The 24361-nt window shown below is 42.5% G+C and overlaps 1 protein-coding gene across 2 annotated transcripts in view; it reads right to left on the bottom strand.

The window, feature by feature from the left end:
* LOC144781424 (inverted formin-2-like) overlaps positions 1–24361 on the bottom strand; it is a 273145-nt gene that overhangs the window by 140743 nt on the left and 108041 nt on the right. For both annotated transcript variants that reach the window (XM_078660274.1, XM_078660275.1), the window contains exon 3: positions 2208–2323. In XM_078660274.1, the coding sequence (XP_078516400.1) occupies positions 2208–2323 (116 nt within the window). The remainder of the gene's footprint in view (positions 1–2207; positions 2324–24361) is intronic.

Below are 24361 nucleotides of genomic sequence, written 5' to 3'. Positions count from 1 at the left end.
CACAGCAACGGTCAAAATATGAATACGTATCGGACGACCTCTCCCCGGCTCAGAGCCTACACAGCATAGAGGGGGGTGATTGATGCTATGTCTCGTGCTCGATACCCTGTTGAATGGTTGTATTTACATTAATGCTGCTCAATAATGCTATAATCCACACCTGAAACATCAGGTTTACTACGTGCAATGTATATGTGCCAATATACTGACTAACTTTTTGTTAATAAAAAGTTTTAAAAAAATCTATTTCTATATTAATACGCAGAGCGAAAAAATGGGGTGGGAGATGACCGAAAAATAATGCTTTCCCCACATTCCGGTTCCGTGAACGAGGACAGGTCATCTGCAAGTGCAAATAACATTTTGTGAGCCTGTGGTCTAGCCATGTTAAATATAAAAACAACAGTATCAATAAATACGGTCATCGCTGTGTTGAGACACTGCACTGATAGATTTAACACAAATGGATAGGGAGAGAGGGGGAGGCTCTTCGCCGGTAGCGGATGTGCTAGTTGAGGCTTCAGGCCCGCAGACACACATTGATATGAGTTCAGGATGAGGCCCTAGAGTCTAGGGCCTAGACTATCTAGGGGGGAAAGGGCCATAGACAACACATCAAGGGTATTAGTGGGGGATGGACACAGGCCGGGACATATCAGTGAGACCTAACTAAGATGATGGAAGAGGCACGGATGCACTGTGTTTGAAAAGTATGCTCTATACACACACCGACCAGGGAGAGACAAGTAGACAATGGTTTTGTTAGTCTGTTATATTATAAAAGTATATATATGTTTTGCATTCTCCTTTTGAATTGCTGGGATGCTAAGGCGTGGATTTTTAAGTATAATATCGGATGGAGGAACGGAATAGATATCAGACTCAGATATGCTTCGACAATGAAAATTACTTTCTCCTTATTTCCATTTTGTCATATATAATGTACTTTACTATCGTTCATTTCAAATATACTTGCGGTTATCCTGTAACTCAGCAAAAACTGAAAATGCAAATAAAGATATAAAAAAATCAATAAATACTGCCATGAACTTGCATATTGATTAAAGCCGTGGTGTATATTTCACTGGAAGTATATTGGTTTTGGTGGTACTGGTGAGTTTCTTCCGGCATTACAGTTGTATGAAATGTACTAACCAGGTCCCGCTTGCCAGACCAGTGCTTATTTAGAGCCAATAGTTTCCCGTGCTGGGTTCCGGCATTTGTCAACACCAACACGTACGACAATCTGCCACAAGGTGGCGCTGTTGTCGAATACAAAGACGAGTACCATAACAGTTTTTTTTAATCAAGCTTAAAATGACTAATACCTTCGGAAGTGCCACCCACGCCACTCGTAGCTTTGTGGGCCTTGAATAGTCTGCAGTGTCACACTTGTAGGCGTGTGATGGTTAGTAGATGTATTGGTGCCGTCATTGGCAGGACGAGGAGTGTCGCACGCTGCAGTGGCCTCCTGACGAGGGCCCTGGCACTTTATTTACAAATTGAGCACTGCTCTTGCCCTCTGGTTTCCAAATGGTATATCCATCTGTACATTTAATACTTCAGTTATCAACGTCTTTACTTAAAGAATGTGTTCAGTGCAAAATAGGCACCAGAACTTACTGTACCAGTTTTTCAGCTCAGTGATTCCGATGGAAATAAAGCAATAACCACGTACTCCGCTGTTTCTAGGACATTATTACCAGAAGGAATGTCCATAATGTCTGCTGTGACAGCCATATCTTATTAGCCTAAGTTCACGTAAGTGAACACATTCGTTTCCTGAATGAGAAGTTATTTTTTCATTAACTACAAAGAGGCTCTTCGGGAGTCCATTGATACTGTGCTTTTGAAGTAAAGCTGTCCTTCCCGGGCAGAAGCGTGAGGAAACCCGATTACTCACATTTCAAGGAATTTAGATAGATGAGGTAGTACCACATCCACCATAAACAGAAAGCTAAAGCCATCCATCAGAAAAAGGCAAGAAAAACAAACACACTTGGGAAAACTGTGTGGTAATATTATAATAATGATAACAGCAGGCTGCCACCCCAACTCTATATTAGCTGTTTAGCTTTGAACAGCCAGTTTATGCTTCTGAAAAAAAGACATACCATAGTTTCTTCCTAATTAAAAAGCTACTATATTGAACTACATCAGTGCCTCCCTTATTGCTAAAAGATGCTTCAGATCCGAGTTGCACCCACCTTGTAATGATCCAGGGCATCCAGAGCCAATGTGTGCCCATGCGACGAATACATGCACAGGGCAGCCAGCAGCTCAAACACCTGCTTTTTCACCATAACATTTGATGTATCCAAAGCTGCAAAAACACAAAGGATAAATATGTTTAAAACAGGTTTATAAATTAAAGAACATCGTACTGATTGTCTAATTGAAGTACCAAGATTGAGAAAGTCCAAAGGGATGACATTTACTGACTCCTTATATAATGGAAAAAAACGGAACGCTCATAAAATGTCGTATGAAGGCGTCTGCGTGTTTTTAACAATAGGCCGTACCTAATCCCAATACCGTACAAGTACGTAAAAATAGAGCTCGTACTGCAGACAAAACGGAGTACGAATTTGGAATAAATTAAAAGAGCCATGAGGGAAAATTGGGAGTGGGTGGGTGAAATGGTTAATTGGTGTAGAATCATTTTTTTGTACAGCTGGGGAAAAGACACCAAAGGAGGGTGAAGGAATGAAGTGCAGTAAATCACCACTGAAACATAACTACGAATTGCAGCTTTTCTTAAACTATGCATTTATAATTAAAAATCTGCACACCCCGAATCAATAGGTAAGCCATTAAAGTCCGTCAAATTTACATGGCCAATGCTATGGACCACCTTGGCGCAAGTAGGTGTTGGGTGAGGAGCATAAGGTTTATTTGGTAGGTTTCTTGTCGGTCTTTATGATTGTTATGTAATTTTTTGTCCCAAGTAGAAAACCTAGAAAAGAATTGTAGCTGTACTATAACTACACCGAATTGGAAGAAGGAAGTTGGGAAACGATACTGTGGTTACTTCTATTCAATGTCCACTTACTATAAAAGGGAGGAAACGCAGAAATGTGTATTGGGGGTGTTGTAAAGTCACACACAGGCTCAAAACACAGACAGGAGTCAAATGTCACTTCTGTTTTAGACAATAGTGCGGTCGTCATGCTGAGAGAGCTCAGCATAGCACATTATATAAAACAGGCCATGGACTACTGTGATAAGTATTTAAATTCACACAAAAAAGGGAAAAAAATGACAATTTAGAAAGTAGACAGGGGAAACTATTTCTAGAAGCGATTTATGCTGTTTTAGTTACATTATCGATAACATATCAATACTGGATGATTAGCTGTCTGGCTCAGGTTCCCCTCCTTCCACCACCCCCACCCCCCAAAAAAAAACAAATTCAGGAAAGTCATTGAATAGCAGAACACGTGCTTGAGGTCCGGATAGCAGACTTGCGACTAAACAGAGACAAAGGTTAAAAAAAGTACAAATATTTGGAAGATAGGATTTTTGACGGAATCGTTTTGCTTATATTTAGGCAGTGAAATCATCTTTGAGAGGTGTGAACCAACCCCATAGCAGAAGTAGACAGGAAAGTCTTGCCACCGGAAGGTAGGAATTTAAATTGGCGAAGGTATAAGTAAATCTGGCACTTACTGACTCAGTGGATTATACTATTGGGGATTTATGGGGTAATATACGTTCATAAAATGTAAAAGTAAAACGTAAATGTTAATGAATATACATTTTGAGTACAATTGAGAGGTTATGTCGAGAAGTTCCAATGAAAGAGGTTGGTTAAGATGGCAAAGCTGGTATTAGATAGTCAAGAAACTATGCATGGTGGGTCTGTGCAAGTGAGTACCTGTTATAAGAGCATCAAGGGCAAATGCAGGCTACTGCATAAGCACACACAGCAATGGAAGAAAACAAGGCAACATTTTTGTGCAAAGCTTAAGCAGACTAAATAGATGAATAGTCTAGAGAGTGGGAGAAGTACAGGGTCGGAATGGCCTATATAGCAACCTATACCACTCTGGGTGTGGCTCCGCACTCTGTTACTCTGTTTTTTCTAATTTTTATCACAATTTCATCTGTGTGGTTGGTGCACCTGTGATACTCCCACTGAGCATGGGAGATATTATAACTCATACATGCGTTACTTGATCCCAAGCTTCACAATCACAAGGCACTCTCAAATTTGCTTCATACAATGTAATAAAGATTCATCACATCTTATTCATGTTTGTTTTCTTTACTTTTCAGTGTTCCGTTAATTATTTCATCATTAACGTTTCAGTAATTCATTCGCTGATTTCTTAATTATTGTTATGCCCAATGCATTTCAAGCAAAAATGCCCTTCCTCAGGGGACTTCGTTCTGCAAAATTAAAATAATAATATGTCGGTACATTTTCTTACGGACGTGCAAACACATATTCTCCATACAGTATTGACCTTCAAACATTATATATAACTGTAAATGTTGCCTACCACCTTATAACCCTTGTGTGAATAGCGCGCTGTCTGATACACCTCTACCATGGTGCCTTCACATTTAACTTATGCGTGTCCACTTACATGTGTTCTATCAATGGTCTTCACTCGAGGTGTTTCAATGCTTGTTCCTCGCTGTTAATAATAAAGCACTGAAGTTACTCTTACTGTCCACATACTGCTGTTGGTACCCACCGGATGTCGCCATATCAAATGTGGAAGGACAAATAAGTACAAGCGTGTTTACAAAGAGCACAGACAGAAACAACTTGTTGCATTACAAAAGCTTTCACCAACCACCACTCAAAAAACACCTCCCATTTTCACAACTGGTCAGAATAAAGAGAATTGCCTCAACAGAAGAATCATACAATAAACATAAATTGGAGACCTTAAACAAATTCATAAACAGAGGGTATCCTGAACCCATTCTGAATGCCGCTGCGGAAAGAGCAGATAAATTGCAAAGAAAACATCTGTTATCATCCAAAACAAAATCAGAAGACAAAAGATGTGTATTTGTGTCAAAATTCTCCACACGCAGTCACAGCATCAAAAAAACAATAAACAAACACTGGCCATTACTAGCGTTGGAAGAAGATTTTAAAGGCATCTTTTCAAACTCTCCAATATATGCATATGAAAGAACAAAGAATATCAAGGAACTCATCAAACATCCAAAAAAGCTGGATACAGAGAATTACAAAGGCACAATGCCATGTCACAATTGTGGTAATTGCTCCGCGATTATCAAAGGAAGTGTAATCAATCATCCCACCAAAGGTACACCAGTTAAGTTAAAGGTATCAGGTACATGCGATAGCAGCAATTTGATATACATGCTAAAATGTCCGTGTGGATTGTCCTATGTGGGCAAAACCCAAAGAAAAATAAAAACCAGACTAACGGAACATAAGAGCAACATTAGATTGAAAAATCAAAAATCTACGGTGGCAGTTCACTTCAATGAAGCTAAGCACAATCCTTCACAATTAAAATTCTGTATATTAGAATTGGTGACATCTCGACCAGGAATAGACAATAACACTCAACTACTTAGGAGAGAAACATTTTGGATGAACTTTCTGTGCACCCTGTACCCGAAAGGGTTAAATGAACAGTCAGAATTTAGCTGCTTCATATAAATGGACAATATTCAACTGTACTTTACAATTGATGAAAATGGATGACATGTAAAGGTTGTTTTTATGAATATGTGTTAAATGCAACATTTTGCATGTATGATGTATATTGTTTATTAAGTATTCACATTGTATATAATTGCAGCACGCTTTAGATACCTTAGTGATAAGTAAGTGACACACAGAGGCCATTAGTTCCGATGGCAACCATGGGTGCGAGTAGAAATCATTAGAGGTGCGGTATATTCAGACAAAAGTCCGTTTTCTAGTTTAGTTACCCAAATTCATATCACGTGATCGGATCGGCCCGCACAATAGAGTACACTTGGCTAGAGCGACGCACGCCTAAACACTCGAACAAGCGGAATAGAGGAGGAACCGCTAGAAGCATTCCTGTTTAAATCACTCGGTAAGAAGTTGTAGCTTGATAAATACGGTGGGTACCAACAGCAGTATGTGGATAGTAAGAGTAACTTCAGTGCTTTATTATTAACAGCGAGGAACAAGCATTGAAACACCTCGAGTGAAGACCATTGATAGAACACATGTAAGTGGACACGCATAAGTTAAATGTGAAGGCACCATGGTAGAGGTGTATCAGACAGCGCGCTATTCACACAAGGGTTATAAGGTGGTAGGCAACATTTACAGTTATATATAATGTTTGAAGGTCAATACTGTATGGAGAATATGTGTTTGCACGTCCGTAAGAAAATGTACCGACATATTATTATTTTAATTTTGCAGAACGAAGTCCCCTGAGGAAGGGCATTTTTGCTTGAAATGCATTGGGCATAACAATAATTAAGAAATCAGCGAATGAATTACTGAAACGTTAATGATGAAATAATTAACGGAACACTGAAAAGTAAAGAAAACAAACATGAATAAGATGTGATGAATCTTTATTACATTGTATGAAGCAAATTTGAGAGTGCCTTGCGATTGTGAAGCTTGGGATCAAGTAACGCATGTATGAGCTATATAGCAACCTGTCAGTGCCCGATGTGCTGGTCTGACAGGTCAGCGTGTGGGCTTGCTTTTTAAACAGTTTCTGGTTTTGTTTCATGGCCACGTAGGCTGATTCTTACTGTTGATATCCAAGAAATGAACACAAACATTTTCTGCAGCATACACAAATGCATGCAGTCTCACAGGGCTTCAAAAAACACATACAGCTTTTCCTTACAAGTTCAAAATGTACCTGATTTGCAAATGTCGGCAACTTTTTAAGCTATCTGGTTCAATAATGAGGGCAACTTTTATTGTGGTGCCAGGGCCTATTTGTTTGTCCGAGTCTGACCCTGGAGAAGTAGGATTATTGAGCTGCTGAAAATTATTGGCAGGTTCGGTTTAGCTGCTGAAAATTATTGACGGGTTCAGCTCAGCTGCTGAAAATTGGCAGGTTCGGCTCAGCTGCTGAAAATTATTGGCGGGTTCTGCTCAGGAGCGAATTTATAAGGACAGTGTTCTAGGAAAGAACTGTCTACAGACTACAGGACTTGGACAGAGTACTCAGTGGTTTGGGGTACATTTATGGGCTCGGTACCAACCAAGATAGAGGAGGAGATAGAAAGCAGCCAGTCATCCCAGAACTAAGAGAATAAAAGGGCCATGCATAGCACCACTGAGTGACTATTTAAACAAGATCAGAAGTGAAATATCAATTTGCTTCTATATCAATAGATAATGCACTTGGAAAACATATTCACACATTGGTGAGCTGAACAAATCGCCACAATTCAACCTGCTGTTGACATTCACCTTTCGCAGAGGGTGCCACGTTTAGACATTCTCTTATTCCCTGTATATTAAAAAGCAGTCAATCTATTGGAATCAGTTTAATGCAAGTCAGATTTATAAAGCATAAGGCGGCTTAGAACTAAGCATGGGCGGATTTTGCGAATTGGCAATCCGCGAACTTGCGTATTTACGGATTCGCAATCCGCAAAATCCGCGAACTCTCGCGGATTTTTTATTTTTTTTGTGTTCGCAAGGGTTTCTGCCAGTTCGCGAGGCTTGTGTACCAGTTCGCAATTGCGAACTTACTTGTCGGCTCGCAACAGCCGCGACTATGTTGTTTCAACGTCTGGTTCATCATCACAGGTTCACAGCACCCTCTGGTACTCCCATGCCACCCTCTGGTACATCACTGCCACCCTCTGGTTGGTTTATCACTGTAGATTATGGGGGTGAAAAAAAGCAAGCACACCTGCCCTGCTTCAACTGACATGAATTAATTTGGGGTGGATTAATGTGTCACTGAATTTAAACTTCCAGTCTGGCTGGCACCCGCTTCCTTATCTGTAATTTGCTTTCTGTTGCAGTGCAAATTTTTTTTCACAGGACCTTTCAGGAAGCACTACAGGGAATGGTTACTAATGATAAGATTGAACTTTTGCACCTGCTGAGTGCTTTCAGTTTTGTCTGTAATTGCTTTCTGATGCAGTGTAATTTTTTTAACAAGACCTTTGTTGTATACTTGTAGCTATTCTCTGAGCCTGCTGTGAGGGTCAGAGCAGGGTCATAGAATAGTTGCAAGTAGGCAAATTAACTCTGAAGGGGCCCCTCAGGAAGCACTACAGGGAATGGTTACTAATGATAAGATTGAACTTTTGCACCTGCTGAGTGCTTTCAGTTTTGCAAAAATCCAAATATCCAGCAGCATCCACAAAAAGTAATCCTTCCAGGTCAAGATCCAAATCAAAGTGACCAGCACATGAAGAAAGCACTGGGAGGAGCCTGCTGGACAGGAACAGGAAGTTGGAGACTATGGGGCACTTTCTTCCTCCCACCCCCTCTCCCCCCCCCCCAAAATGGACTCCTTGCAAAGAAAAAGTGCCTGCCAATGTCAACCTGTGGAGTTATTCTGATAAAAATCATAATTTTCAAGGTTTATGCTGCCTGCTGGTGGATTTCTTGAGCGAAATTGCAAATTTTGCAATCCCGCAATTGCGAGATTGTCGCTGCCCGCCGCATCTACGTGTTCGCACCCGCGAAATTGTATAGTATTCTAGTTGGCAAGTGCGACCAATCAATCAATCAATCACGACATTTATAGAGCGCAATACTCACCCGTAGGGTCTCAAGGCGCTAGGAGGGGGGGTGCCGTTACTGCTCGAACAGCCAGGTCTTGAGCTTCTTCCTGAAGGAGAGGTGGTCTTGGGTCAGGCGCAGGTCGGTCGGGAGGGAGTTCCAGGTCTTGGCGGCCAGGTAGGAGAAGGACCTTCCTCCTGTTGTCGCTCTTCGGATGCGGGGGACGGCGGCGAGGGCGTGGCTGGTCGATCTGAGGTGGCGCTTGGGAGCGTAGAAGTTGATTCGGTTGTTGAGGTAGCTCGGGCCTTGGTCGTGTAGGGCTTTGTGTGCGTGGGTGAGGAGACGGAAGGTGATTCTTTTGTTGACGGGGAGCCAGTGCAGGTCTCTCAGATGTCCGGAGATGTGGCTGTTTCGTGGGATGTCGAGGATGAGTCTGGCTGAGGCATTCTGGATCCGCTGGAGTCTCTTCTGGAGCTTGGCGGTGGTTCCGGCGTAGAGGGCGTTGCCGTAGTCCAGTCGGCTGGTGACGAGGGCCTGGATGACAGTCTTCCTGGTCTCGGTGGGGATCCACCAGAAGATCTTCCGTAGCATGCGCAGGATGTTGAAGCATGACGAGGAGACGGCGTTGACTTGTCTGGTCATGGAGAGGGAGGAGTCCAGGATGAAGCCCAGGTTGCGTGCGTGGTCCGTCGGTTTGGGTGCGGTGCCCAGGGCGGGGGGCCACCAGGAGTCGTCCCAGGCGGAGGGCGAGGAGCCCAGGATGAGGACCTCCGTCTTGTCGGAGTTCAGTTTCAGGCGGCTGGTCGTCATCCACTCGGCTACATCTTTCATCCCTTCGTGCAGGTTGGCTCGGGCGGCGGCGGGGTCGTTGGTCAGGGAGAGGATCAGCTGCGTGTCGTCGGCGTAGGAGATTATGTTGAGGTTGTGTTGGCGTGCGATGGCCGCGAGGGGGCTCATGTAGACCAAGCAAAAAATCCACTTCGCACGGATTTTACGAATTTTGGGCAAGTTCGTGAGAGTTCGCGGATTGCGAATTTGCCGAAAATCCGCAAGCGGAACAGATTTTACGCCCATGCTTACTTAGAACATGTAAAAACAAACAGATTCTATATTACCTGCATTGACCTATAATGTGCATGTTGCTTTAAATTGCACCTTTCTGCTGATCACTGTTAATTTCGAAAAACAGACCCGAAGAATGAAAAGGCAGTTTTCGTTTTTCTGCTTTTGTTTAAACTGCAGTTGCAAATGTGCTCAATGACCTACCTTTAACCCTGGCTGCTAGCTCTGGCAGCAGACACTATGACTTGTTAACTCAACTGTAATAAAAAACATCACATTACAGCAGCTATGTCAGTTCTTTATTACAGGTGACTAGGAACGTCATAACTGGAACGTAATAAGAACATTACAGACAGGCTCTAATGCAGGGATTGCAGGCTTCCATGTATTATACCCAGATATTTAAAGTCATCTAGATTTCAATGAAGAGGGAGATGTAGTACCCCCAGAAAAAAAATGTACATTCAGTGAGAAAATGTCTTCTACTAAGTTGTAAAATAATCAAAAATCCCTGTGTGAGAAGGGTCAGAGGAAGGGTGGTAGTATGTCTTAAATAGAAGCATGTCCCCTCCATATATTTAGATTTTTAAGTGTTTAAAAAATCACGGGTAGCTACCTGATATTGGATCAACACCCAGAAATGTTAAGAGCAACTAACCATAACCCCATTTGCAAGAGTTTGCTAGTAAACCCAATTACTTGATAGGTGTATCATCCACCCCATCTATGGAGCAGGCACATGACTATGCCACACACGAAACGCTGTTATACACATCTTTATTCTTGGACATGCAACTGTTAACTGAATGCTCTGTATCATAGACTTTGACCACACCCAAATACCCCCCAAATGTTTACATACTTTTGTAAGGAGTCCGCCTAGGACCACAAGGGTTCTACTGGACATGATCACACAACACTACATGTCACCCTTTGTTAGATAAATATACAAAATGTATATATATATATATATATATATATATATATATATATATATATATATACACATACATATATACATATATATATATACATATATATATATATATATATATATATTACCTACTGGCGGTCGCCAGTAGGTATATATAGTTAGGATTTTTTCTCTATGGGTTTTTTGAAAATTCTATGTCTAATAACTTTGGCGTTTGTGGACGGAATTGGCTGAAATTTTCAGGAAAATGGCACATTTTGTTTCTGAGCAGCCCTTGAAAATTTGGGGGGGGGTTCGTCAAGGGGGGGCCGAGAAAAAAGGGGGGTCCCAAAACGTGTTTTTAACATTGAGTTTTCCATAGGGCGGTTGGCCTCACTTTTAGCCCGAACGGCTGAATGGATTTGCACGAAACTTGGCAAAATTGTAGGGACTGGTAGCCCGATGTGCCTTTTGTAGGTCTCAATATATGTGCTCCAGTGGATTTTGAGAAATTAACGTTTAAAAAAAGATATATATCTGTAACAGCGGACCGGGCAGCGCACTGGTTCGCGGACTTTTCGCGCAACGGAGCTTTGTGAAGCGAAGCTGATTGGTTCTCCGGCGTCTGTCAACATTCCGAACAGTCCGTAGCGGCCGCCATCTTGTCTCTCGGTAGGATCGAGAGACAAGAGGAGGCCGAAGCGAAGGGGCAAATGACCATAAGGGGGCATAGTACATTGTCGCTCACCCCCTAGGTTTGATGTGGAGGTTTTAAAAGGGCCCCGCGGGGCAAAAAAAAATAAAAATAATAATAATCGAACAGGTGAATGGATTTGCACGAAACTTGGCAAAATTGTAGGGACTGGTAGCCCGATGTGCCTTTGCTAGATCTCAATATATGTGCTCCAGTGGATTTTGAGAAATTAACGTTCAAAAAAAGGTATATATCTGTAACAGCGCACCGCTTCGCGTACTTTTCGCGTTACGGAGCTTTGCGAAGCGAAGCTGATTGGCTCTCCGGTGTCTGTAAACATTCCAAACAGTCCGTAGCGGCCGCCATCTTGTCTCTCGGTAGGATCGAACAGCTGAATGGATTTGCACGAAACTTGGCAAAATTGTAGGGACTGGTAGCCCGATGTGCCTTTGCTAGGTCTCAATATATGTGCTTCAGTGCATTTTGAGAAATTAACGTTCAGAAACAAGATATATATCTGTAACAGCGCTCCGCTTCGCGGAGATAAAATTATATGTGTATTACCTAGCTGTTGCTAACACCAGTTAGCGACGGCTAGTAGAAGATAGCGACCATCTTGGGCCCCACTTTGCATGTGAGTGATATTTATCACTAATGACATGCAAAGTGGGCATGCCAAGATGTTAGCGACTGGAAACAGTCGCTAACATCGCTATCTCCTATTATCAACTTTTGGAAATATTCGAGATAAGGGCGAATATCTCTAAAAGCTACCACCTGCCCTGAGCAGTTCTTAGCCATGTTATCCAATGGGAGGTGGATAACATGGCTAAGAGCATTAGCTCGGTAATGCATGAATATCGCTGAGTTTTCAGCGATATTAATGCATTGCGGTCGTTTTTTATCGTATTTCCGATAAACCTTGATAATAGCAAGGTTTATCTGCGATAATTTCTGACGGTAAAAAAATCGTTGCTAAGCATCGTTAGGGATAAATATCGCTTAACTTTGGTAATATGCCCCAACGTCTGTTAACGTTCGATTCGAAGGAAATCAGGAAGTGTTGAAAAACATTGTCTGCGCCATCTTGTCTTTTTTCAAATGTCACACTTTTGTCGTGCACGGCAGCCATTTTAGATGCCTTGACCAGACCCACTCTGTGCACGCTGTCGATCCTTAGCATGGCTCCCCACCCTCGCAAACATCTCCCCCAGGCAGTGGTCACCCCCGCTCTCTGTCTTATGCATGGGTAATAAACCTCCCCCATCTGCGCTGCTGTTCCCTGAGAATCACACCCTGTGCCCGCCCGACACCTCCCTTTCGCCCTATTCACTACCGCACCCTCTGACACTCCTTTTCCTCTGTGTCCGATTGTCCAGGCTGGTCCTAGGGTATCAGCTAGCCCTGCAGATGTAGTTTATGGCCACAGCTGTAAAGAATCACCCCTCTTCAAAGGAGTTATAGTAGATCAAGGCCCACACTCGATGAGATTTGTCACAGCAGAAGCGTTGCTATTATCTGAAAACCATCCTGTATTGTGATTGGGGAGGGGACCGAGCCTGAAGCGGAAGATTCCAGGGATGACTGTTTGTACATCAAAGTTTTTACAATTATGTGTCACATTAAAAATATATAGCACTCCGACAAAGTAGTAAGATTATAAAACTTTAATAATTTATAAATATATACAAGAAAACAAAAATAGTAATAACATATAAACATTTTTAGGGAAAAACAACGAAGTAGCGGTCGGCTGTGCGAATAGTCCCAACGCAGCACAACGTCCAGATTTCTGGACGGCACCCAGGTGATGTTGCCTGGGTGCCGCACTGATTTCGGCATCCGGCGTGGGGCGTCGCGGGGGGTGGGTCATCAGTAGCAAACTGTTGTGCGAATAGTTCCAAGGCAGCAGAACGATGGCACCAAGGTGATGTCCAGTAAGTTGCCGCACTGGTTTTGGTATCCTACAATGCTGCTCCGAATAACGGCGTGGAGCGCCCCGGGGGAGGCGGCGTGAACGGGCCTCTCCAGGTGGAGTGTCATCTGTTGTAGTGGGGCGCCCCTTTACCGTTTCAGTTGCCATTCCGTCCGTTTTTGGTCCACTGTGTCAAAAGCCGCAATTCAGCTGAGTTGCGCCCACTCTTGCGGTGCAGCGATAGGCGGCTGTCACAGGACTCTCAAAATGGCGGCAGGCTGTTTACTTTTTGGGCCTGGTCCACTGAAATGGCCCTGGGACACCTTGGAAATCGGACGCTTGTCTGCTAGGTCTTGGACCTCATTCTCGAAAGCGTCCCCTCCGCCTTGAGAATTCATCAAAAGTTTTGGGGGCTCCGACTCCTGCAGGCTTCTGGTGGGGAGCGGCTGCCATGATTGCTCGCGGAATGACCACGACTGAGCTACGAGATGGTGGTGCTTTCATGCTGACGCCAGCTTCAGTCTGAAACATCCAGAAACAAGGTGGGGCTTTCATCGTTTGGGGACAAAAAAAAAGTTTTCATCCTATGAAAAGTGTTGTTTTTAGGTCACATGATCAAGCCTTCCATCATTAGGAAACCAAAAGTAAAATGAACCAATGAAAAGTTTTATAAACAAGTCACATGACCTGTTATGCGGCATAGGGTGTAAAATTAGGAGAAAATACGTTGGCACGTGAGGCGGCGTCAGTAGCGGACCGATGTGCAAATAGGCCGAAGGCAACACAACGCGCCAAGATCTGGATGGCACCGAGGTGGTGTCCAGCAAGTTGCAGCACTGGTGTGGCCATCCTACAATGCTGAAAGTCGGCGTGGGGCGCCCCGTTGGCCTGTGAGTTTGCGTCAGTAGCGGACCGATGTGCGAATAGGCCGAAGGCAGCACAACGCGCCAAGATCCGGATGGCACCGAGGTGGTGTCTAGTAAGTTGTCGCACTGGTGTGGCCATCCAACAATGCTGAAAGTCGGCGTGGGGCGCCCCGTTGGCCTGTGAGTTTGCGTCAGTAGCGGACCGATGTGCGAATAGGCCGAAGGCAGCACAACGCGCCAAGATCCGGATGGCACCGAGGTGGTGTCTAGTAAGTTGCCGCACTGGTGTGGCCATCCTACAATGCTGAAAGTCGGCGTGGGGCGCCCCGTTGGCCTGTGAGATGGTGTCAGTAGCGGACTGATGTGTGAATGGGGCCAAAGGAAGCGCAACAATATTTTCTACTATATTTTCGGAGTAGAAGACACCACAAGGCGCTGAGATGCCAAGATCCGGATGGCACCGAGGTGATGTGTAAGTTGCGGACGGATGTACGAATGGGGCCAAAGGCAGCTCAACAATATTTTCTGAAGAGAATACACCACAAGGCGCTGAGATGCCAAGATCCGGATGGCATCGAGGTGATGTCTAAGTTGCGGACTGATGTGCGAATGGGGCCAAAGGCAGCGTAACAATATTTTCTGTATGGAAGATACCACTAGGCGTTGAGATGCCAAGATTCGGATGGCACCGAGGTGATGTCTAGCAAGTTGTTGTGGTCATCCTACAATGCTGAAACTCGGCGTGGGTCACCCCATTAGCCTGTGAGATGGCGTCAGTAGCGGACCGATGTGCGAATAGGCCGAAGGCAGCACAACGCGCCAAGATCCGGATGTCACCGTGGTGGATTCATAGTTGAGAGGCACTTCATCTGCAGTGGGGCGCCGAGATCCGGATGGCACCGAGGTGATGTCTAGCAAGTTGCTGTACTTGTGTGGTCATTCTACAATGCTGAAACTCGGCGTGGGTCGCCCCATTAGCCTGTGAGATAGCTGTTCTTTGGATTTGGGCCTGGTCCACTAAAATGGCCCTGGGACACCTAAGAACTCGAACGCTCGATTTTTTTTCCCTTTCCTGTACATGCAAAAAAAGGTAAATGCCCGGTATGTTACACGCTTCATCTGCCACGATGAACTCTCCAGAGGAACCGAAAAAATATATAGTTGTGGTAACTATACCATGCATCGTCATATGGAGAGGTGGCACCAATTAATTATAGTGCTGCATAAAAGAGAGATTTGGAGGAGAACCCCTGACCTGCTAGTACATTCATCAAAGAAGTGGCACTGAGAGCTTCAGAGGCAAGGGAAACGGTCCCAAATATTTAGAAGAACTTTGGAAAGATTAAAATGACATGTTTAGATTGTGGTAAATTAATTTCATGTGGGCAGATGAGTGTTACTCTAATAAATACAGCATATGAACATCATCATAGTCGATGGTTGGTAGAGACATTTTGACTATATCCTGGACCTGCCCGTCCTCGCCCAAAATGGCGCCGGAATAAATGGGACTCGTAACTCCTTGTTGTGTACTGGTTGCAGAACCTTGAAATCACGAGATACGTATGCAGTTTTGAAGCACATGGCGGGCGGGGACGAGAATTGATTGAATATTTCGACATCCCTATTGATATTAAGTTCTGATGTGTTATTGATTACTGTACTGTTGAAAATTCGAATTAACGTCACCCATGGTACTTGCCCGCAAATGTATATCTAGATAATTTTATTGTAACTGGCCCTGTCGTATTTTAATTATAAAATGTACGTCCACCGATTCCGTAACTGTTAGACACCTTAGTTCTTGCAACCTAATGGCCCGCCCGTTACGTTCCTCTACAGTGTAAATGTCTATTCATCATATACGATTACAGTTTGCTCTGTGGCAGGCCCACGTGGTTATAGGCTCGTATTTGTATAATGAAATTTTCACAATAAAGGTTTTTAAAAGAAAACATGGTAGTAGTGTATACATTGGTAAAGTTTTTAATAATAGTCACTGTTTTAGAATCATTAAAAGGCAAGTGAAATAAAGCAGACCAATTACATGAAGGGTAAAAGGTATAATACGAAGGAACGCAGTAAAGATAAATGGTCAAGGGCTGTTGTGTTTTCTATTCCTGCAACATAAAGTGATCGATAAGAATCTCATATTCAGGCGTATCGGCGACTAAGACAGCAGGTCGACCCTGTTTTGCTCAACGGCTCCGTCATAGAACGAAGAAACGCTCTTTTTCTCGAAAAAAGAATATATTTTACTTGCAGGACAGTTGTAAAATTTCCGGGAAAGTACATTAGCCTGGAACATTATAACATATATTTAAGAGAAAATAATGTTCGGAAGTAATTAAAAGCGTAATTTTTAGGTGATATGACCAAGGCTTTCATCATTAGAATAAGAAAAGTAAAATGAACCAATGAAAAGTTTTATTAACAAGTCACATGACTTGTTATGCTTACGTTACGCGCTGCGCGCCCCGGATGACTTCCGGATGCGCTAACGCGGCGCGTCATATGACGCATTACGCGACAACGCAGGTCCAGAATATAGTCAAAATGTCTCCACCAACCAGCGGTCGAAACACAACCCCTTTCAGCAGGCTAAATAGTTCTGTTAAATGACAACAGAAAGGACAGGCAACAAGAACCATCAGTCAAAGAGGGGAGGGCTAGTTCTTCTCTACCGGGTTACATTGGGGCGCTACCGGAACTGATCGAATTGGTGGTCTACAGTGTTTCTGGATGTTTCAGACCGAAGCTGGGGTTAGCATGAGAGCAGCACCATTTCGTAGCTCCGTTGTGGCCATTCCGCAACCAATCATGGCAGCCGCTCTTTATCGTTATTTTGGGCGGGGTGGGTGGCGGAGCCGAGCTGTTTTGCAGCCATCATTGTGTGGAGTTCAGTTCATCTCACTAGTTTTGTATTTGTCATGAGGGGTTGTTCCTAATGTTTCTATTTTAGCGAGGTCAAAAAGAGATCCCATTAGTGGCCTACTGATTTTGCTCGATTCCTTTTCTTTTTTTTTTTACACGATTTTTCGTTATCTGCAAAGACTAAACAGAGTATTGCGACTCTGTGTTTGTTTGTAAATAGAGAATGAACCAAAGAGAACTAATTCTAAAACAGTAAATACTTGGATAACAATCAATCAAATGGAGAGAGAAGCAGGCACGACGGATTACAACGGGGGCAAAGGCCTGCGTTAACTACCTTTCACTATCTGCAAAGAGAGAGTACTCCTAATAGAAATGAGGGGGGGGGGGCACCATTCAAAGCAGATCAGTGTGCATAAACACGAAAATGTTTTCACTTACCACGTACTTGACATTCGACAGCTTATGATATTTGCTATTAAAAAACCATTGAAATTCACTGAAAAAACCATAGGTTATAGACCATATATAGTTAGGAATTAGCATTTACAAAACCTTGAAAATTCACTGAAAAAACCATAGGTTATACACCATATATAGTTAGGAATTAGCATTTAAAAAACCTTATTTTACTCACACAAAACCATTGAAATTCCATATATAGTTAGTTGCACTAACTATATATCGCGCACCCGCAATCCACTGCTGATCATGTCACATATTACATCATTCATGACATGGTCAGTGACATCACTGATGACATCACTGATGACATCTCAAATGACATCACTGATGAGATCACTGATGACATCTCATTTGACATCAATGACCACATCACTGATGATATCATTCATGTGACAATACAATGCATCTCCTCACGTTTTAATATAACCTCTGTTTCACCCAGTGTTAAATACAGAGTATAATTTTTGAAACCATTGACACACCAATACTAGTTACTACATACGTACTCACTGATTCCTACGTGTATATATGGATTTGTGTGTATATATATTATATATATATATATATATATTCACTGAAAAAACCATAGGTTATAGACCATATATAGTTAGGAATTAGCATTTACAAAACCTTATTTTACTCACACATCACTGATGACAACATCCAGTGACTGTATGTTTCTGTAAAGTTAAAATGTGTCTTACATATTGAAGAATGAGTGCAAGTATAAGTGTCTGGACAAAGGATTTAGTAGGTGCATGACTGAATGTATGAGTGAGTGATTAAATGTGTCTCACTGAGTGCATGGGTTAGTGACTAAACTGTCTTAATTTGTGCATCATTATGTCTGTTGTTCTGTAAACTGCTGCATGTGTTGATCAGTAGCTATATGATTAACTATATGGGTTACTGATTGATTGTCCAAGTATTTGTATGGGAGACTGAGTGTGTGTGTGGCTGGCTGGGAGGTGTGTGACTCTGTGCAGATCAATGTGTACTTGTATCAATGATTGTATAAGAAGGTAAGTGTGTGTTAGTATATGTTTGAAAATGTAAGGTGCTCTATGTTTAACTGTATAGACAAGAAAATGGAAGTGTCATTGATTCTTTACAGGACTGACTAGGTGTGTGAGTAACTCCATGGATGAGTGGCAGACTGTGAGTGTCTGTATAGGTGTATGAGTGCATATGATAGTGTTGTAAAGATGAGTGATTGTGTGTATGAATGATTGTATGGGTGAATGAGTGAATGTGTGTGTAGACATAGGAATCAGTGAGTGCGTATGTAGTAACTAGTATTGGCGTGTCAATGGTTTCAAAAATTATACTCTGTATTTAACACTGGGTGAAACAGAGGTTATATTAAAATGTGAGGAGATGCATTGTATTGTCACATGAATGATATCATCAGTGATGTGGTCATTGATGTCAAATGAGATGTCATCAGTGATGTCATCAGTGATGTCACTGACCATGTCATGAATGATGTAATATGTGACATCATCAGCAGTGGATTGCGGGTGCGCGATATATAGTTAGTGCAACTAACTATATATGGAATTTCAATGGTTGTGTGAGTAAAATAAGGTTTTGTAAATGCTAATTCCTAACTATATATGGTCTATAACCTATGGTTTTTTCAGTGAATTTTCAAGGTTTTGTAAATGCTAATTCCTAACTATATATGGTCTATAACCTATGGTTTTTTCAGTGAATTTAATTGGTTTTTTAACAGCTAATATTTGTAGCTGTAAAATGTATTCTTCTTTAAATCCAAAAATATATTTTATATGTTTATTAATAAAAAAAAAATTTAAATATTTTTTTTTCTTCGTTCCCGCTTCGCGAATCGGGAAGCTTCCCGTTAGCTGACCTTGATGCCGCGAAATAGACCGCGAGCCGGTAAACGTTTCTTTACCGCAACTGCCGCGTTAGAAAACAACATCGTGACGCCTCCCGTCCGCATGACGTTTCACGTTGTCGCGTGATACGTCATATGACGTGCTACGTTAGCGAACTGGTACGCTTACCGAGTCGCAAAGCACAGGTTTCTGGAAGCAAAGCGGGAGGCCCTGCAAAGCGCTTAACGTAAACACAGCAGGTCATGTGACTTGGTAATAACACTTTTCATTGGTTCATTTCACTTTTGGTTTCCTAATGATGTAAGACTAGGTCATATAATCTAAAATGAACACTTTTCATTGGTTGAGAACTATTGTTTTTCCCAAATGATGAAAATCCCTCCTTCTTTCCTCACTCTGACTTTCATCATTGTGAGAGAAAGACCCTTTGTTACCAGTGAGCAATGGCTTCTTTAGTAGCTTCAGCTGGTGCTTCCCCACCACCTCCAAGGAAGAGTGGACCACCTGCTCAAGTTATAATTCAACAAGAAGAGGAAGAAGAGGAACAGGACGACGAGCACGAAGAGAGGCAGTTTTTGCCTGAGGAGCCCAGGACGTCTCACCGGAAAGAAAACTTCATTTGGCAATTTTTTTAAATTCCCAAGGGTCAGAAAAAAGTAAATGCAAGATACGTAACTTGCCTTATATGTCAAGATAGACTGTCCAGAGGGACCGACAAAAAATACAGCTTCGGAAACTACACAATGCATCGCCATATGACTAGGTGGCATCCTAACAACTACAGTGCTGCACAGTTTCGGAACGACCTAGATAATCTCCCTATTATGGCCAGAAGATCTGTTGTACCGGAAGTAACGGGACCAGAGGGCAGGGAGATGGTGCCAAATATACAAATGAGATTTGGTGAAGTAAAACAAGTCTGCGTACATTGCAGTGGATTCATTTGCTACAGAGAAAGTAGCATCACTCTGATCAACAGAGCTATTGACTATCATATGCAAGTTTGTACGAAACGCCCCAAATAATAAATACTTTTTTTTGTTTTGTTGCTCCTGTTGAGCCCTTTACAATGAATCGTTTTCATTGCCCCCTCCAAGAAAAACCCCAAAAAATATAAAACTTGAGAAAAATTCAAAAAAAGTAAAAAAATGTTCAGAAAAATAAAAAAATATAAAACAAAAACAAAAAAAAAAAAGTTCTTTTCAGAACTACCTCCCCGTTATTAAAAAATTGGTACAATATTTGGAACTGTGCCAACCTCTATTTCTCGTAGTTCGCTTCCCAGTTCGCTCGCCGGTACGCGAACCGGATGCGAACCAAAAACAGTAAGTATAAGGGAAGGAAACAGACACTTATGTTAAAAGAAAGACAGCTATAGGGGAGTAAACTAGAGATACTATTACCCGTAATCCACTGCTGATGATGTCACATATTACATCATTCATGACATGCTCAGTGACATCATCAGCAGAGGATTGCGGGTTTTTTGGCAACGTGCCTTATCCACGGTTTAATAACGCTGCCTTTTGCTTTATATAAGTTTTCAAATTGTATGAAATATATACCAATAGGTCGTTATGAACCTTTAGGTAGTGCTTTTCTTCATGAGGTCTGGTCGCTTCCATACACATACAGATGTTTCAAAGATGATCAAGAAGTTTATCTGAATGGAGAGGAATGCACTGAGACGCCAGATCATTCACTAATGTGTAGGGACATAGTTACACGGTTCATGCAACAAACACCGACCAAATATGGCTTGCGTGTTGCAAGGCACGCCAGTTCCTGCTATCATCCCCACGTTCAAGTTGTTGGAAAATGGTAGTTATTTGATGCTCAATAATGAAGATTGTTCTGGGTTAATTAAAAGTATTCCTTTTATCGTAACAGTAAGTGAACGGGTTATTTGCTGCAAAAATGTTCTATTTCCTCCCACACATGAACATAGGGAGTTTTCAATCTGGCCACAAATACCAACCTTGGGAGCAGATTTCAACGGCATGGCAAGAATAAGAGCTCTTTTGTCTCAGAGAGAGGTGGCCTCGAGTTCGGCCCGTGAAACTTTCGTGCTTCACATAGCGAACACCCGTACAGAGGTGCAGACCCTTTTCAATATTGATTCGCCTTTGCATTTCAGCAAGATGGTTCGGACTATCTTTAACGCGTCCTCCACAAAGGCCATGGCGCACTTTTTTAAAGTTGTTACCAGTGGTCTCGTGACTTCATTTGAGAAAATCTTTGGAGTCATCCCTGCTTTCTTTCATTCTATTTTCTCCACTGTGCTTCGTGGATTGCCATTTTTACTTGCATTACCAGCGGACGCTCTTGTGCTTTTTTACATTTTTAAATATGGATGTGCAACCTCCCGCCCTGCAGCTGCTGACACTGTTCCGCAATCGCATGCTAGAATATTATGGCACAATGCCGTTGGCGATATTAAGCACGGCATATGGATTATCTTTTCGATTCTCCTAGTTCACCTGTGTCCAGCCTGTATTTCACTGCCTGACCTGTGATTTCGATTGGGCCATTGATTTGTGTCTCTGCGGACCGGTTTCTCCTGACGTCGACTTTAATCAGCTGATGACTCCTATCATTACTCACGAGTTGGTTTGTCCTGGCGAAAGGATTATGGCTGTGGCATTGATGCATGGACTAATTGGTCCCTGGAATTTACTGGCGGAAACACAGTCTTTCTTGGAACAGAGCTTTCTTGAAAACCCACCGAGCTGTCCTCTGATGGTGATAGAGGATCCGGTGCTGGGAGAGCACGTATGTTCTTTTCCGCTTTTAAATTGGATGGCTGAACTCTTTTCGGATGAAGACGGTGACTTCCTATTGGAGGCTGTTGCAGCTTATTTTGCATACACAGTTATGTCATAGACCTTTTTCATGTTTGATATGCTGAGTACTAGCATTTCATTGACAATTCATTGACTTATTTGTCAAGTTTTTATTATTTAGCTTGCCTATTGGCTTAAGACTCGATAAAGTACTTGGCTGTTTTATTTTTCTTTAGCATTAAATTTTCCTAGTTTTTAATGTTTTACCTTGCGGACCGTCCACATATAAAGTTGCAATCTGCTCTCATGAGATGGCACTTCTATTATCTTATTCAGTTCCTTTCCGGATCATGGGGAGGTGTCATCTAGGTCCTGGATATCTTTACACCGTGTTAAGTTAGCATGGGCTCATTACCGGTTTAAACGCCATTTTTCCTTTTTTGCAACTTCTGCACACGACACTTAGTTGTTGCTTTAGCTTTCAACCTAGTAGTTCATCGTGGTTTACATGAGAATAATATGTTATTGCTCTACTATCTGCTTTGCTTGTTAAACTATATCTGTACAGCGAGTGCTGAAGTTTCAAGAACAACACGATACAGAATTGTTATGAGATCTGATCTGCACGACTTCATACTCATAACATAAGTGCAGCTTCTGCCAATTCTGGGCATGAGGCGGGTTTTATATTGCTTTGCCGAACACACATACACAACAGTTGATGCGGTTCACATGAAGAGAGAGCTGGTGTATGCTGATGTGATTCCTTCAAATCTAAGACACTAAAGTATGGGCACGCCCTAAACCAACACAAACAGACCTTCTTAGCAAATAATATAATATGTGTATTAGGGAGGGTGAGATATAAGCAGCCGCGGGCCGTGGAGGGAGTTACGGTGGGGCAGGGAGGCGGGGAGGGGGAGGGACAGGGACAGGGTGGAGCCCTCTCCACCCTGCCCCTCCCCCTCCCCGCCTCCCTGCCCCACCGTAACTCCCTCCACGGCCCGTGGCTGCTTATAAGTGTTGATAACTCTTATTCATTTACAGCATGTTAACATACTGTCACCATTCGCTTTTTATGTACTAGTAACTATGCTGGTAATTTTGCTACTGATAATATGTGTACTTGTATTATCTAAGATACTACGCCTGAGAAAACGGCATTAGTAAATAAACATTTCAAATACACATGTGTTCTTCTTAACTCCATGTTCTGGTTTCTAAGAAATATATAACGACCGACTGTTCATGAGTTCCACGTATCCTGAGGTACTATAAGTTCATATTCTGGATTGTCTAAACATTGAGAGTTTGTTATATCCAATGTGACACTGTACCTAGCTTGCTAAGGGGTTTTTGAGTACTAAGGTGAGTTTTGGGGCACCCTAATTCGCCGAGGTTCCAATCCTCTGTCCACAGTTCTGTGTGAGAACAGAAACCCTGCGACAGGGGCAACCCCGACCCTTGCTGGAGCTTCATCACACTTGCGATACAACTCCAGCAATACGCCACCTTTACGGCACAGATACATCACGCATCTGTGCTGTTTTTGCCCCATGATGCGCCGCATTGTAAATGCAGCACACCATAGGTGACGGAACAGCGGCACAGAATGACTAACACATCCCTGGTGATGCGCCAGTCCTCATAAATCTATCCCTATACTTCTTATCTTGTTCGAGATGAACCGCCATATGTATCATCAAAGTTTTTTGCATTTCCTAAATAGCGAACTTTAAGGAATAAATAGCGATTCTTTACCATTCCTAGTTTGCGATGAGCTATTTGCTAATTACAAATTACCCATTCATTTCCTTCATTTCCATAGGGCGGTTGGACTCACTTTTAGCTCGAACGGCTGAATGGATTTCCACGAAACTTGGCAAAATTGTAGGGACTGGTAGCCCGATGTGCCTTTGCTATGTCTCAAGATATATGCTCCAGTGGTTTTTACGAAAATTAACTTTGAAAAATATATATTGGGCTACATTGGCCTATATATATGTTGGAGCCCAAATGAAGCCCAATGTAGCCCAATGTAGCCCAAAGATGGCCGCCAGAGACAAAAAAAACAAATGTAGCCCAAATATCAGCCAGATGTAGCCCAACTATAGCCCAGTGACAGAATGACCAATCAGCTTCGCAAACCTCCGTTACGCGAAGCGGAGCGCTGTTACAGATATATATCTTTTTTTGAACGTTAATTTCTCAAAATCCACTGGAGCACATATATTGAGACCT

The sequence above is a fragment of the Lissotriton helveticus genome, chromosome 9, assembly GCF_964261635.1.
Source record: "Lissotriton helveticus chromosome 9, aLisHel1.1, whole genome shotgun sequence".
Taxonomy (NCBI): Eukaryota; Metazoa; Chordata; class Amphibia; order Caudata; family Salamandridae; genus Lissotriton; species Lissotriton helveticus.
This window is presented reverse-complemented; position numbering and strand designations above follow the sequence as displayed.